This window comes from Colletotrichum navitas, assembly GCF_030913465.1.
Source record: "Colletotrichum navitas strain CBS 125086 chromosome Unknown LY79scaffold_183, whole genome shotgun sequence".
NCBI lineage: Eukaryota > Fungi > Ascomycota > Sordariomycetes > Glomerellales > Glomerellaceae > Colletotrichum > Colletotrichum navitas.
This window is the reverse complement of record NW_026850729.1, coordinates 1-15,740: the sequence shown is the minus strand read 5'-3', so window position 1 is coordinate 15,740 and position 15,740 is coordinate 1. Positions and strand designations below refer to the sequence as shown.

At 47.5% G+C, this 15,740-nt stretch overlaps 6 protein-coding genes across 6 annotated transcripts; 1 reads left to right on the top strand and 5 right to left on the bottom strand.

The window, feature by feature from the left end:
• Positions 1–34: 34 nt before the first annotated feature.
• LY79DRAFT_473885 (uncharacterized protein) lies at positions 35–259 on the top strand (the record flags this gene model as incomplete). The annotated part of the gene is made up of 1 exon (XM_060553221.1): positions 35–259. A coding segment is annotated over one exon (225 nt), but the record flags the coding sequence as incomplete, so codon positions are not given.
• Positions 260–2,247: 1,988 nt separating this feature from the next.
• On the bottom strand, positions 2,248–2,998 carry LY79DRAFT_573214 (uncharacterized protein). The gene has a single exon (XM_060559447.1). The coding sequence runs from the start codon at positions 2,927–2,929 to the stop codon at positions 2,468–2,470; it is 462 nt and encodes a 153-aa protein (XP_060407125.1). The 5' UTR covers positions 2,930–2,998; the 3' UTR covers positions 2,248–2,467.
• Positions 2,999–5,474: 2,476 nt separating this feature from the next.
• On the bottom strand, positions 5,475–7,091 carry LY79DRAFT_585164 (uncharacterized protein; the record flags this gene model as incomplete). The annotated part of the gene is made up of 3 exons (XM_060560478.1): positions 5,475–5,916; positions 5,974–6,068; positions 6,309–7,091. The coding sequence occupies 3 exons, from the start codon at positions 7,089–7,091 to the stop codon at positions 5,475–5,477; spliced, it is 1,320 nt and encodes a 439-aa protein (XP_060407124.1).
• A 1,272-nt stretch (positions 7,092–8,363) lies between these two features.
• On the bottom strand, positions 8,364–9,921 carry LY79DRAFT_530079 (major facilitator superfamily domain-containing protein; the record flags this gene model as incomplete). The annotated part of the gene is made up of 4 exons (XM_060556149.1): positions 8,364–9,496; positions 9,562–9,621; positions 9,690–9,768; positions 9,826–9,921. 4 exons carry the CDS (start codon positions 9,919–9,921, stop codon positions 8,364–8,366), a joined length of 1,368 nt encoding a protein of 455 aa, XP_060407123.1.
• A 931-nt stretch (positions 9,922–10,852) lies between these two features.
• Positions 10,853–12,740, bottom strand: LY79DRAFT_573203 (carboxylesterase). Its single transcript, XM_060559446.1, has 3 exons — positions 12,235–12,740; positions 11,581–12,170; positions 10,853–11,521 (listed from the first exon to the last, which is right to left on the bottom strand). The coding sequence occupies exons 1-3, from the start codon at positions 12,707–12,709 to the stop codon at positions 10,991–10,993; spliced, it is 1,596 nt and encodes a 531-aa protein (XP_060407122.1). The 5' UTR covers positions 12,710–12,740; the 3' UTR covers positions 10,853–10,990.
• A 576-nt stretch (positions 12,741–13,316) lies between these two features.
• Positions 13,317–14,399, bottom strand: LY79DRAFT_481174 (uncharacterized protein; the record flags this gene model as incomplete). Its single annotated transcript, XM_060553267.1, has 2 exons — positions 13,317–14,021; positions 14,082–14,399. Coding segments are annotated over 2 exons (1,023 nt in total), but the record flags the coding sequence as incomplete, so codon positions are not given.
• Positions 14,400–15,740: the final 1,341 nt, after the last annotated feature.

The following is a 15,740-nucleotide window of genomic DNA, read 5'->3' as shown; positions in this document are numbered from 1 at the left end:
GTAATTCTTTTGCTATAAGGGCTATATATTATAAAATGTCCTTACTATAGTTAGGTTTAATAGGTTATTTGTATATGTCTTAGTAGGAGCTAAAGGGTTAATAAATAACATGTCCCTAATAAAGCAAGTAATTAGTAGATTGTTTATAGTACCAGAGGGCTATTATTACCTTAGTAATACTAGATTTACTTGTAGCAATAGGATAGTGACTTTATACCTAGGCAAAAGGTATTACCTTAAAGAGTTTACTAAGGGCAGTGTTAGGCTAGTAACAAGGAAGGAGTTATATAATATATACTACTTAAGACTTTAGGTTATTGTTAAGAAGGTATTTAGTAAGCTTAAGCAGAGGTAGAAGATTTTATAGGCAGCTACCCCTAAGTATAGCTTTACTAACTAAATCTAATTTATATATATAATAACTGCCCTTTATAACTTTATTAGCAAAGGCAACAAAGGTAATAGTAAAGAGCTTAATAAGCAGTAGTTATTATTATTAGTAAAGGCAAATAGGCAAGTAAATAGTATAGTTAGCAAGAAATCTAGTATAGAAATTCACTATAATACTGCTATATAGGCATAGGAAAATTAGGCAAGTTATCTAGTAGTATATAATAATTAACTATCTAATAATACTAACTTCTTAAAGAAATTCTTCTTTACTATTAACTAACTTTATTACTAACTAAGCAATAGCTATATAGGGCAACTTTGTAAAAAATAATATAACTTTTACTATAACCTAACTATCTAACTTGCCTTCAAAGAGCTACTAATAGTCGTTAATTACCTTAGTTATATTGTTAGATCTAGGCTCTTATAGTATTACTATTGTTATAGCCTTACTTAACCTACTAAGGCCTTGCTTAATAGACTTACTAAAGGATATAAGGGTTTTATGTCTTTTTTTTCTTACTCTTGTTATTTTTTGCTATAGCAGTTACTATAAGTCCCCTACTAAATTAGACATTAGTGGTAATGAAGAGATAGGGTTTACATCTGGATTATACTTATCCCTCCTCCTCCTATATTTAACTACTAACTTATTGTCTTCTTTAGGTTTATCTTCTTTAACTACTTATAAATTATTTACCTTACTAGCCTTTGTAATATACTGCCTAGTTGCTACTTCCTCTGGCCATAAGTCACCTATCTTATCTATATATAGGAAGCCCTTGTGGCAAATAGATTTTAGGCTAAGAAATTACCTCTTAAAAGCCTCCTAGCTCTTGTCTAACGTTATAATAATACTGCTGTTATTATTGTACTTAACCCCTAAGTAAATAAGGGTCTTAACTTTATAAAAGGTAGCTAACAGGTAGTAATACTTTATATATAAGGTAAGTATAAATAACTATAGGTTAACTTTGTTTATTTTTAGTAGGATATTTGCTATTGCTTACCTTACAACTAGCCCTCTTATACCTACTAACACCTTGTTGTTAACTTGCTACTAGTAAAGCTAAAGAAAGAGTAGTATATAGCTATAGTCCTATATAGCTTGCACTTGGCTACTAGGCTGCTTTTACTTCTTTGTTAGTGGCCTTGTTAATAGCAGTAGTAGTAGTAGTAGTAGTTATACTAGTAGAGGTAGTGATAGCGCTAGGGATAACTTAGACTATTGTATATTACTACTTCTATTACTATTAACTATATAAGGCTCTTTAAGTAAAGACGTTATAGTAAGCATTAACAAGTGGTTATTTTAGCTATAAATCTAATAATAAGAAATACAGACTTTAACTTTTTCCCTTGCAACTACCCCTTAGCCTTAACTTTCACGATGATATAACATCACGAACCTTTGACTATTCGAGCAGGCGGTGAGCTGGCCACAGGCTAACCCACTTCAGCAGTACAACGAGCATAAAGTTGGGGTAGCACAAGTAACGAAAAGTCCCTCCTGGCCACTAATCACTAATCATGACCAGCGGCCGAGCACACCCTCAGGCGACTCGAATGTGACATGTACGTTCCCCTTTTCTGTTGTGACCTTTACACACGAATCTCGTGCTAGGTAGTGTCGATTGGGCCGGAGAGGTTCCAAATATAGGAGCTACAATCGGGTCCGTATTATTCTTTTGTTGTAATTTGGCAAGGGCACGCTAAGAGCAGATTGTTGTATGTGCTGTGAGTCGGTGCGGGAGCGAAGGAGTGAGAGGAAGTCAAAACGCCAGGCTTCGAGGACCTCGTGGTGGTTTATGTTGATTAGAACGAGTGGACTGGAGGAGCTTATCGGAATGAGGGTGTGTGTGTGTGTGTGTGTGTGTGTGTGTGTGTGTGTGTGAAAGAGGGAGGAAGAGAGATAAAAGAGGTTGGTTGGAACAGAAAAGGACTTGACTGGTCGAACCGATGGCCTGTCCCTTGAAGATTTGACGAGGGGTGGGTAAGCCAAGGGGTGTGTGGGTGGCGGAAAGAACGAGTGATGGGGAGACAAGGTCAGGGGGGTATGCAAGAAGTTTCGAGTCTAGAAGACGAGAAGGGAAAGAAAAGGAGGGGGAGCAAGAGCCAGACAAGATTCGACAATACAAGCAGGTGCAAGTGCAAGTGCAAAGTAGGTACAGAAGGAGCTGAGCAGAAGGCGAAGAGCAGACGCAGGAGCTGCAGGTGGACGCGAGCTAATTGCAGGAACTTGATGCATGGATAGGCTAGGCCAGGGTGGAGGTATGGTATGCGGTGGATTCTGTCGTCTTGGGTTTGGAGCAGAAGAGTCGGGGACGATAAGCATAGGGAGGCAGGCTGGCTGGCATCTGGATCGAATGATAGCGCTCGGAGGCACAAAAAAAACCCCCCATGATACCTTTTTCCCACCACAATCACCAGCAAAAACAAAGTATTCTGTTTTCGTCAGTCGCTCGAGTGAATGGTTGGGGAAGCGAAGGCGTGTTGCGTTGGAATGACCCTTGCGACTGCCCGCCCGCCCAAGCATGGGTTATGCATGGAAATGTCACCTTCGCGCAGGTGCCACTGGCGCTGCTTTCCCAATCCAGCCCAATCCAATCCAATATGGTCAATCCACCTCTTCAGAAGCTACACTAGAAGGAAGGCGCGGTCCCCAGATAGACCGGTTTATGTCTCGCTGCTTCCCTGCCGCTCCCCTCCTTCCAGTTACTGCGTATCCTTCCCCCCCTCTGGCCAAGTTCTCGATCGAGGAGGATCCACTCTTCAGTTGAGACCCGGATGCCTAGGCCCCACACTACTCACGCAATTTCAGCCAACGAGATGGAGCCGGTGCCAGGTCTTCCCTGCCTCGCCATGTGCTCTCTTGCCCTTTCCCTTTGCCTTTGCCTTTCCCTTTCTCTTCCTCTTCCTCTACGGACGTTGCTTCTCGTTCTTGTTCTCTGCAGGCACCGGGTCTTGTTCCTCCCCTATGAGCGGGGAGCGGGCTTCTCCCTCCTCCGCTCGTTTCCTGCTTTCTTGCTCAGAGGAGGAAATTGGCGTTGTTTCCCACGCCGCTTGCAATTGCATTTCCAACTTTTGCCGGCGCCTTTTACTTTTCTTCTTCTTCTTCTCTTTTCTTCTTCTTTCTTTGCCATTGACCTATCATTTAGTAGTTGTGTTTTACCAAAAAGCACCCACACCTGACTGCCTCTTTGTCTCTCCGTCATTGTTGCCAACCGTTGGCGACTAGCGCCCAACCTGGTGTAGACGTGGGTTTTCCGTTTCTTCTTTCGCGTGGTTCCCGTCTTGGCCCGTTGACGAAAGAAAACAAAAACCACAAATCCATCTATCTATCCATCCACCCATCCACCCATCCACCTAGCCCGCTCCACCCCCAGCTCCAGACACGACCAGCCAGCACATAAACACGCACACACTTCCTCCCACTCAACTCGAACGTCTTGTCGTTTACAACGCTGGCTAGACCGCACTAAGTTGAACTAAGCCCAAAATAGGTTGCTCCACGATTACCAACTGACCAGCTCTATGGCAGACGGGCTTTGACCTTGCGCCATGTTCCCTCGTCCCACGTCAATTTGTCAGTCAGTCAGCCGGTCGTCCGTCTCGCCATCTTACCGGCACTCCCGTCCCTCCCTCTCTCTCTCTCAGGAAAACTTCAACCTTCAGCCTCCCAAAAGATGGAAGAAGTCAATACCCCGAACCCACCCATGCCGCCATCGCTGTCACCGTCGTCCGTGACCCGACACACACTTCGTGTTCCGTCTGTCCTGCCTTGCTGCTCCGAGTCCCTGTGCCTTCGCCACCGGGTTCTCCTGAACCATCCCATTCGTCGTTACATCGCTCCAAGACCAATCGGTGGGACTTCCAACCAGGGCTTGGTCCGGCACGATCCCCGCTCTCGGGTCCTGTGAAACTGCTAAGCGATATTGCCTTTTCGCCGCCGGGACAACTGCCCTGACCCCGTCGGCAGCAGTCATTTGCGACGATGACAGCGACAACGATGGCATAGAATGCACTTGAGCCATAGACCGACCAAGTGGCGTCGCAAGTTGCATGGCGCATCGCTCTCCGTTGATGCTGCGCTGGACTAATCTCGGGGTACTCTAGTGAGATCTGCTAGCCATTCTGTGTCACCGGTATAGCTTAAAGAAGCGAGCCTTGTTCTCGTCTCTCGTGAGGCTGTCGAGGTCAGCAGGATTGACGGATAAAGCCTGTCCCGGCCACGACATAGCTGTAGCCGCTTCATGCCAGCTTTCGTTGGCCCTCTAATGTCTCTCTCATGCTGCTATGGAGTACTTGAGATGCCAAAGCTGTCAAACACGTATCATGTCTAATGGATTAGTCGCTAACTTCTCTGCGTTTGATGAGACTACTCTGTGCGCGAGATGACTTGAGCGTTAGCTCAGATCGAGCAATAGCTTATGTTACATAGTTGCTTTTTAGCGCATTGGAATGTTCTACAGACACTCCTCGCGCAGATGGGGTCGGCAACGGCACTCGTACTAGGCCACAGAAAGCAGCGCCGAGCCCGAAGGATTTGTTGTTGACCGGTGGCCCTCGGTCACGACTACGGCCGAGCCCCCACCGCCGGCCTGCTTGTATCCCGACTGGCTGTACTTGTCGGCGGCCACGAGAGTGGAGACGTGCCATGTTTTCAATAGACACTCCTAGAGACCGTTCCGCACAGCATTAGGGGCGGGGTAGGAAAGGCCAGTCAAGGCAACAGGAGTCCGGTTGGGCATTGTGTCTCTCCAGATGAAGAAGTGAAGCTGTTGGCAAGGGGTTCACGCTCAGCGAGAGCGGATGTCAATTTCCACAAATCGGAAGGACGAGATATTGGATCGCAGAGAAGAACTGAACGACTCGTGATCGTGAGAATCACCTAGCCCACCGCGTTCTGGCTATTTATATCTGACCCGAGCATATCATATTTTTAGAAAGTTGACTTTACCTTGAAATTTATATTATTGGAAGCACCGTTCGCTGACAAAGATAATCCATCAGCACTAAGGGATGCCCGTTGCTTTGTGTTGAAATGCAGCTGGCCTCTCCCAGTGCTTTCTCCGTGACCTTCATGTCTCTCCATCCCATTCATCTGACGGGCACTCGTCGAGATTTTCCCCAAGTCCCTTGAAACACTCCCTCAAGAACTCCAAAACCTCGACATACTCTACACCCACATCCTTCCTTTCAGCCCCTTGCTTTGCGTAATCCAGAGGCGACATGTCAAGCGGCCCAAAGGGTCGCCGCAACGATCTGATATCGACCCCCCGGCGGGCGGCAAGGATCTTTACCACATCCACCCTAGCCTCCATCACGGCATTGGCAAGTGGCGTGGCCCCATCATCCGCCGCCGAGTCCGGGTTGATCTCCGAAACCCCCAGGGCCGCTTCTATCGTCTCCCGGTCGCCGTAGCGAGCAAGAATGTGCAGCGGCGTCTCGCCGTTCTCGTCCTTCGCGTTGATCAGCTCTCCGGGCACAATGGAGAGAAGGGAACGAAAGAGGGGATATCTCCTATGGGACGCCGCCATGTGCAAAGCCGTCTGTTCTATGCCGCAGACTCTGACGAACCTGACGCCCGGATATCGCGCTAGAAACTCGGCCGCGTCGCCGACCTCCGGGTAGGCAATGGCCAGGGACAGCGGAGTGGATCCCGACTCGAGCGTCTCGCAATTGACGTAGTCTAAGTCATGGCGGTTTGCCGACAGGATAGCCTCGACCACGCGCGCGTGCCCGTGAAGAGCGGCGACATGCAGCGGCAGCATGCCGTTTCGGTCCCGGACCTCCTCCGCCGGCGCGATACCCGGGTGCGAGCGCAGCTCCAGGTAACAGTCGCGGCACCCGACCGCCGCTGCGAAGTGGAAAAGGGAGAAACGTCTCCCTCGGACCCAGTGCGGTGTCTTTACCCCGCGCACAACGAGTTGCCGGACAACGTCCGGCCTCCGGTCCAGAATTGCGGCGTGCATCAGCGAGAGGCCCTGGTTGTCCTTCTCGTCGAGGCCGACGGCGGCAGTCAGAAAGGCGAGGTGGTCGAGGGCCCATCCCTGCGCCGGGATGGAGACGAAGTTGCGTGGCGCAAGGCCGAGCCCGGCGCCGTTCCTCGCGGCAATGTCGTGGACCCAGATTTTGACATAGCATGTCGGCTCGCGGTAGTGCTCGCCGCTGTCGAAGAGCAGCGGCCCGAACACGGAGCACGGGAGGAAACGCGCCCACTCACGGCCGAACCCTTGCTCGACGTGGGACCATTCGTGTAGCCCGAACCTCCTCATCAGGTCTTCCGAGTACATGTCGCCGGCCAATCGAGCTAGGCGCCCCAGCGCAGTCTCCTCTGAGTCGAGAGCCCTTGACCGGAAGAGCAAGTCGCGCACTTGCGCCCACTTGGACGGCTTCTCTCCACCGCGGCTTGCCGTCGCCGGACGCCGCGGCAGATCGCCGTGCAGATCGATGAGCGCGGTTTCGAGGACCGCTCTCTCTGCCGGGCAAAGAGCCCCCACTCCGAGGCGTGTTTTCAAGGCCACGGAGAGCCTGTCTTTAAGAAGAGGCAGGCTCAGATGCAGGCCCGAGACGTACGGGACCTGGAACCGCCCCTCAGGCCCGGGGCCTTTGAAAATGCGAGTGTTAAGTGTTCTCTGACTGTGATGAATTTCGTACTCGCTGTTGAGGAGCTGGACCACGATGAGGATGTTCATACTATTTCGTCATCAGCTTGTACGTGCTTCACGGGGGGACCACACGTGCGTGTGAGGGGAGGCGAAGCTTTCAACTTACACGTCCTCGACGTCCCATGTCCCACGAGGGGCTTCGCAGCTGTGTCTTGGAATGACGGGAGTATTTGAGACAGTGATGACTGCATCTTCGGGCCCCTCTTGGTTCGTTGCCGGTCGCCTGGCTCTCCGCTTGATCTCTCCGGGCGAGCACTCCAGCCCCTTGGACAGACATCGGTCGCACTTTTGCGGCCACGTTCGAGGCTGCGGGGTGCACTGATCAAGTCACCGGGACCATCGTCAGAAACTATGTTGCAGGAGACACATGGAAAGATGGAGGTAACAAAAATGAGGGTCTTTACCTTCAACTTGTGTTGTCTGCAAAGCTGACACTTCTCACTGTCGAGTTTCCGCGGCGTGCCTTTCCTTTTTCTGGATATTGCGTAAGTTTCCTCGGCTCCAGACAGACGGCTGCCGAATAGTGATCTGCTTGCTGAGGGATTCGAGTGACTTGTAAGATTACGCGAAGAAGGTCGGAGGACCGGCGAATCTACAGCCCTCACCTCATCCGTGTCGCTGGATGTGAGCTCCATTCGCGAGTTTCAAAGTATTCTTCCCAGTCCGATTGCCTGCGCTGGATTTAATGAGGAAAAGTACGGGCAGCGAACAAACCGTCGCGAGATAAGGTGATGATATTTGTACGCGGATCAACCAAGCTGAGCTAGGCTGTGCGAAAGGTTGGTCGCACCTCGCATGAAGGGGTGGGTAGTCGGTCAGCGAATAGAAAGGCCGTCGCACTTTCACTGCAATTTATGCACAGCCATCGCATTTAATCGCAGCTCATCGCACCTACATCGCACTCACATCGCACTTGGGTGTTGGGTCTGTCAATGGCATGCGATATACCCAAATAATATTGCAGGCCACATTGATTGAAGGCCCGGGAGCTATCAATCATTGTTCTTTTCGCATGTGAACATATTGTCGACCCTCCTTAATTACATTACTACCATATATATAAGACAGACGGGTGACCAACATGACTGTGATGCTCGCCATACCAATGATATAGTACATAATATAACATCATTGACAAGATAATGCCTTAGCTAGGAGAGTTTACATCTTCCAATCTGCTATCTACAAAATATATTGCCGCATGAGTGTTGACCGCAGATTACCTTTTCGCCTCCCTTCTCTAACTCATTCTTCGTGAAATGTCCAGAAAACATCAGCGACAACTGATCTTTTCCCGGCTTATGCGCTCGCTCGATGTTTGGAAACTGGGCCGCCTGTCCACATGACTTGCGTAATGGCGGTCACAAATGTGACCAGTCCTAAAGTCCAGCTAACAGTGCCCCAACCGGCAGCATCGCGTATCATTCCACCAATGATGGGGCCAAGCAAGGCACCTCCCGAGAAGGCCATGTTGTACAGCCCATAGGCCTGTGCAAAGGAACTTTGCGCCGAACTGGGCATGATCTCCTCAACCACCCAGGTGATTTCTGCCATCAGCGGGCCCAGCACCAAGGCCATGGCGATGCCCACCCCAACAAGCAAGACGCACAGGATGGCCTTTTGCGACAAGCTGTCGCCGTCCACAAAGCGAAGGCAGATCAGCAACGGCGTTTCAAGCAGAAACCCAGAGCTCGACAGTAGTTTGGCACCCCATCGGTCGCAAGCAACGCCGACCAAGGGGCCGAGTAGCGAGGGCGAGACCAGCGGCAGGAAGATCAGACCAGCACCGACAGAGTCCCAACGAAATCTTTCTGAGACAAAAAGGGGCAGGGTACTGTCGAATGATGTCGTGACCATGCCGTGGGCGAGGGTGCCCCAGAGGGCAGCAAGAAGACGCGGGCTCCGTAACAAGATGAGAAATACTGGCTTGAGGCTTGGTTTGACTTCTTGAGGTGTTGGCCCAGTTGTCTGGCCGTCGTGGACATGGTGCTCGTCATCTAGAGCAATCCCACCAACACCTATTTGAACATCACCGAACCGCGCTTCAGCTGTCTTGACGTCGATAGCCATCAATCTCATCACAGTATCAACTGCTATAAGACCGAAGCACATGGAAAAGACGGCATAGTAGCCGCCAGCGCTGTATACCAAGCCTCCTAGCATCGGCGACGAAAGGATACCCGCGCTCATGGCCATTCCAACCCATCCCATGGCTTTCCCAATGTTATCACTGCTAGTGGCATCGACGATGAGGGTGAGGCCGACCGTCCAGACTAGAGCAGCAGATATGCCTTGCAAGCCACGACCGATAACGAGGAGGGGGATGTTGGTTCCCGCACACAGAAGTGCCGTCGCTCCGCCCAGAAGCAAAAGACCGGCAACCATTGGCAGGCGGCGAGAAGAGATACGGTCGGCAAGGTAGCCCCATATTGCTGCAAGCGTCGGTTACACGAACGATTCCGTGGGTGTCATGTGTGCTACTCGAGGGGAAGCTTACGCGAAGAGATCAGAAGAGCGGCTCCATACACTGCGAGGAGAATCGAGACCCAGAACTGCACTGCGCGACGTAAAGATTCCGTCAGTCACGGCCGCAAGCCGCAGAAGTTTATGCTAGCTGAGACTCACCTTCGCCTTGGCCGATCGCCACGCGGTAAGTCAATGCGAATGGAAGGACTGGTACAATTAAACCGTAGAGGAAGACATCCTACGTGCTTGCATCAGCACCAAACAGGTGAGGATGGAATCCCAGCACGGTCAATACTGTAAAGACCGCGAATGCGACTGTGACGATGATGGACACCACAGAACTGCGGTAAGTAAATAAGGAAGGGACACGTCCCCGAGCGGCGGTTTCCATTGTCAGGACGCAATGCTGGCGAGCACGTTTTGCGATACAATATTGACAACGGAGGCCAACATATATTTCAAGGAACAGATGGACCAGCGCAAGGAAAGAAAGTAGTGTAGCCAAGCAAATTAACTTTTGCCGAGTACTCGCTATCTAACCGCGTACTATTCTGTAGGGTAATTTTGTCATGTTTATGATGTAATAACCTATGCACGAATATCTGGAAGAGGAAAAGCAGGCCAAGAGTCTTGGCTGGCATGCATCAGTCGATTGATAGTGCTGCCGCCATATCCCCGCTACTATGCCATGCCAAGCTACACGTGCCTCAGAGGAAGCTGCCATAATCGTCACGAAAAAGTAACCATGTTTAAAGGGGATGAATATGATGCCTCGGGTTAGGACTGCTCGAAACTTGGCCTCTCAAATGCGATGATATTTGCTTCATTTCCTTGGGGAGTTGCTGATACGAGGATCCCAACGTAGGGTTTGGTTTTCCCACATAACCTTTACTGGCTGCGACCGAACAGGTGTCATGATTTTCGTTGGTGTCACATACGGAGTGAACGGCTTGATTCTCCGCTGGGCCTCCTCTGTCATCGGGCAAACTAATAAGAAGGCCGCTGCCATTGCTATGGCCAACATGCTATAAAATGCGGCTAACAGTTACACCCTGTATCTCTGGCCTGATTCAGCCTCTCCTGGCTTTCTTATTGCTATGCTTGCTAGTATTGGCTTATCCTTTGGCGTTATTATCTGGGCATGAGTTATGGAGTTTGCCCTTGTGTGCACTAACCGCAACAAAGGAGAGGCAGACATGGATATAACTGACTTTCACGTCTATTACATTGATAGCGAGAATCAAGGATTCTTGATTGCTCATAAAATCATGAATGTAGAACGAAATGCATATCGGTAATCTTCACAGGCCGGCGACAGACAGGGACAAAATAAGGTTGATAATAGATACTAGTGCTTGGCGAACATAAGCAAACTCTTATTCTTCATGAATCCGATATCCATTTTTGGCCAAGTTCTTAACTCTAGCCTCATCTAGTCATTTTGCTATTGTCCAACCCCATCAGGCGGAGGCTTGTGTGGCAAGAGCTCCGAGTGTGATAGTCGAGCAGGGAGCATCATAAACTTCTGGCTTCACAAATTGAGGCTCGGGATCGTTTTCGACTGCGAGCAAAACCAGAGACTCCTCGCTTGGGTCAAACCTCGGCCAGCCAAAAACAGAGCTCAGCCCTTCCAGTGGGTCGTTGGCGAATGTAGCCCAGACTTTCTGCATGAGTGTAGTGGTCTGCTTCTGAGGGTCCGATGGCGCGATACCGCTCACATCCTCTGATGCACCGAATATCATGTGTAAATCGACGCCGTGGTATGCACCACTGGTGGGAAACAACCGGGTGTTGTCCCAGTCACCAAAATAGCGATAGACCCATGTTGAAATCCCTCGCTCACGACGCGCTTCTGCTTGATAGGAGTTCGGGCAGGTAAAGGACTCGAGGAGGAAAGATGCAACTTGATCTGAAGTTGGTATAACACCATTACCGTAGGCGGGTATCCTATAGTAGCCGTCCTCGTTGTTATTATTTCCAAACAGGACAGTCTACAAAGTTAACTCCAGTTTTTCGTCACGCAAGATCAGGCTGACAAAATAAGACATACCAGACTTGAAAAATTCCCGGCTCTCGTCAAAGACACGTAATCTGGGAACACAATATCATTGTCAACCGTAGGGTAGAACGGCGGGATGCTTCGGAGGACGCTGCTGCTTGACGATGGGCGTACAGCAGCCGCAGCAGCTTTGATATCTTCCCACTTCCGTGTGCGCATACATCTCATGATATCAGTAGCGTTCAGGCAGTCGACTGCCGCTGCGACTGACTTCCAATTCCGCTCCGGCACTCCCGGGCCGTTGAGCGGGAAGCTGAAGGCGTTGCCTGAAGGCGTAATTAGACCAGTGGCGATCGGATCCTCCGCGTAGGCGTAAGACCAGTAGTCAACGGAGACGCCACCAGAAGACTGGCCTGCGATGGTGATCTTGGTGGGGTCCCCGCCAAACCCAGCGATATTATCGCGGACCCATTCCACAGCAGCCCGTTGATCTCGTAAGCCGAGGTTTTGAGGTTGCCCTGGAGCTCCCGGAAAGCCGAAGATGTTAAGGCGATAGTTAACAGTGACTACTACAATATCCTGGGCCGCCACAAAATATTTTCCGCTATAGAAAGGACTGTTGGTGTTACCAATTGCGAAGCCTGCGTACCATGTATTAGCACCTTTTTCTTATCTCTTTCAAGTATCTTTGCCAAAATCACTCACGTCCGCCGTAGAAGAAAACAACAACGGGGTTCCTGGAAGACCGAGTTCCGTTTCTGGATCGTCTGGTCCAAATATTCAACGTCAAACAGTCTTCGCTCTGCGGCGTTCCGGCAGCTGATGCGAAGTAGTTGATGATCCTGTGTGCCTGGGGTGTCATGTCTGGATAGTCAATCTGGGGTGAGGGGGAAAGAGGGCAATCGAAGCCAAACTTGGACGCATGAAAGGACTGGTTGTTGGTGAACGGCTCCGGCGGAGCGAATCGCAAGCGGCCGATAGGAGGCTTGGCGTATGGAATACCAAGATACTCTAGCACATTGGAGCTGTTCGACGCCAGATGGCCCGTAATGGGCCCGTTTGAGGTCTCTACCGTAAGGAAGCTCAATAGGTTTTCTCCTTGAGTTGGTGAACCCATTGCCAAGCCTCCGAAGAGTGCCAAGTAGGCAAAGGGTGACACTAGAGTGATAATGATTCCCATTGTGCTGTCACTGCTGTGAGGCTTGAAAATATTACTAGCTGAAAAGTGTATGGTTTCCAACATTCGAGAGTTGACCGGTTTTAATCTCCTGCGAAGCGATCCATTCATCGCTCTCGCTTACTGAGCCACACCAGTGCTGATCTCCCATATGATTACGCAGTTGGGCGGACCTCCACCAGCCGATACAAGTTTCCCATGCTCGCGTATTCGCGCCACTAAGCTGTGCAAGGGAAATAAGACCGCCGCTAGATCGTTTGTGTTGTGGATCGATTGTTCTGATCTTGCCACAGGGCGCGACAAATCATATACACCACACCGTCTAACCCTTGAGTGCCAAGACCACTTCCAAGTGCTCTGTTTTTCATCAAAAGGGTCGGCAGAATCAAGTTGTTGCAAGAGGTTGCAATATATCTCACACCCTTGTGTTTCTTAACCATGCCAAACAGAAGCAAATAACCAAAAGGTTTTACGATAAGCCAACGATTACACTGAAGCAGCAAATTCCTTGAGTTGAGCTTCTGTCTACTAAGTTTGAATATCGCTAAACACGGCCGCTAAGGTCACGTCTGTCTATTGCAACGCCACGCCGAAGGGTTTTCTTGTTGCTTATGTAGAGTGTTTCCGACCTTGGTATTTCATTCCGTAAAACTACTGACCTTCTGGTGGTTGAGAGCACCACCTTCAATCTAACTCCTCGCAAGACGCGGATAAACTCAGGGAGACAGTTGTCTGTACTTGTATCGTTCAACCAATGAAGCCCATCTATGATGCAAAAGACAGGACCAGGCATTGAATTTGCAAGGTTGGTCAATACAGAAAGGGCTGTGCGCCAACATTGGATGGTTCCATCAAGGGAATTGAACTTTTCAGCCGAGAAATCTGAGGACGCTTCGAACATAGGCGGTAAAAGCTCTACCAACTGCCTGATAATCGAGTAGACCAGACCGACCAACGATTGTTCTTCTTTGCTGTTATTCCCAAAACGTAGTTTCTGGCCCCGCCGAAGTTCACAAAAGTGCGATATTATGGGGGTCTGCGATTGCTCGGCCAGAAAAATGACTTTGGCAGCTACCATTGTAATCGGATTGTCGAAGTCGTCGCATTGCACAGGCTCGCCATTGAGCCATAGTAAGTTGGGTGCGGGCGCTTTCGCCCATTCACTGATGTTCTTGAGAATCTCTGGGCTGGCCATGACAGGACTGAACGAATCGGCAGGTAAGCGAACTCTGTCTCTGTTGAAGCAGTCCTCTAGAAACCGTGAGTTCAAAGCTACTTCTTCAGATGTGTATGTGACTAAACAAGGAATAGTCAGCTATAAGTTTACGAAAAGCTTTCACTTAATCGTTCTGAGACCTTTGATGCTTGGCTGGACAAGTGAAAATGCCACAGCTGGTTTGAGATGTGGTTGTCGTGATAGATTGTGCATGCCGCGTGCATTCTCTAGCCAGCCCAGGGCTCTGTCCTCGAGTAAATCCACGATACTGTCGGCAAGCTGTTGCCGTTTCTCGAAGCTCCAATTCTTCGAATTTCGCTGCTGATCTCCTCTTATTCTCTCAGCGTGATTTATCATCTCAGCTTGGTGCCGTCTCTCGCCCTCAAGACCGACGCGTACATCTCTTGCAAGGTCCTCTAAGGTTAACCTTATAGATCGCGCCTCGGCTCGTGAGCCTTGTTCTACTAAACTGCGGATTTAGTTTATTATATTTCTTATTTTCTCTATATCATCCTCAAAAACAGTAGACAAGTCCTTGTTAAACAAGTAAAGTAGACGTTAGCATCTTTTCTTTATTATCTAGTCTATAACAGTTATTAAGAAAAGAAAGATATAAGAATATAAGTCTATAATAAGCTTTTATATATCTTCTGTTTAAAATAGCTCCTATTTAATTATATAATTACTTATATAATTATATTAAAAGGTAACTAAGACTATAGGCTAAGATAGCTATACTAATTATAGCTAAGAGGCTATAGAAGCCACTAGGGCTAGGCATAGACTAGTAAGAGTTATATAACTAGGAAAAGGTCTATAGAGGATTTAAAGGTAATACTACTAAGAAAGGCCTTACTATAGTTTTTTATTCTCTTTATCTTAGAATCTTTACTTTAGGTAATATAGTTATAAGTTATTTAACTTTAGGTATTACTACTATAATACTATTCTAAGATCTTCTCCTTATTCTCTAAAGAGAAAAAATAATATCTTTTTTATACTATTAAGCCTTAATTAATAAGTACTCTTAAACCTTATTTATTATATTAATATATACTAGTTAGTAATATACTTACTAAGTAAACCTTTTTTTTATTAAGGATAGTCTAACTTATAAGTACTAGTAGTTTTACTATTTTTAATATAAAGACTTTTACTTTTATAAAAGCCTTACTAGCTAGCTACTATAGTACCCTTATAAAAATAAATAATAAGACTTTACTAAAGTATTATAAGGTAACTAAGACTATAAGATAAAATAACTATACTAGTTATAGCTAAAAGGCTATAAAGACTACTAGAGCTAAGTATAGACTACTAAAAGTTATATAACTAAGAAAAGGTTTATAATAGATTTAAGAATAATACTACTAAGAAAGGCCTTATTATAGTTTTTTTTCTCTTTATCTTAGAATTTCTACTTTAGTTATATTATTATAAGTTATTTAACCTTAGTTATTACTACTATAATACTATTCTAAGATCTCTTATTTATTTTCTAAAGATAAAAAATAATATTTCTTTTATATCTTTAAGCCTTAATTAATAATTACCCTTAAACCTTATTTATAACACTATTATATACTAGTGTTATATAGAATATTACTAACTAATACTACCTTCTAGAATAGCCTTACTTATTAATCTAACCTTTGCTCCTAAATATAGATACTTATAGTAGAATTTACTAAGTAAGGTAATATTTAAGGAATATAGATTATAGCACTATAGATAAAAGAAATAAGCTACTTTTAACTATATAAATTACCCTTTAAGTATACTACTTAATAATAGTTATAAGCCTAGCTCTAACTTAAT

Excerpts from the sequence above, each read along its gene's own strand:
- LY79DRAFT_573214 (XM_060559447.1), bottom strand. The coding sequence starts at position 2,929 with ATGCTTGGGCGGGCGGGCAGTCGCAAGGGTCATTCCAACGCAACACGC.
- LY79DRAFT_573203 (XM_060559446.1), bottom strand. The coding sequence starts at position 12,709 with ATGGGAATCATTATCACTCTAGTGTCACCCTTTGCCTACTTGGCACTC. Across the intron at positions 12,171-12,234 it reads TGTTTTCTTCTACGGCGGAC|GCTTCGCAATTGGTAACACC; the intron begins GTGAGTGATTTT and ends CATGGTACGCAG. Across the intron at positions 11,522-11,580 it reads CCGGGAATTTTTCAAGTCTG|ACTGTCCTGTTTGGAAATAA; the intron begins GTATGTCTTATT and ends TTAACTTTGTAG.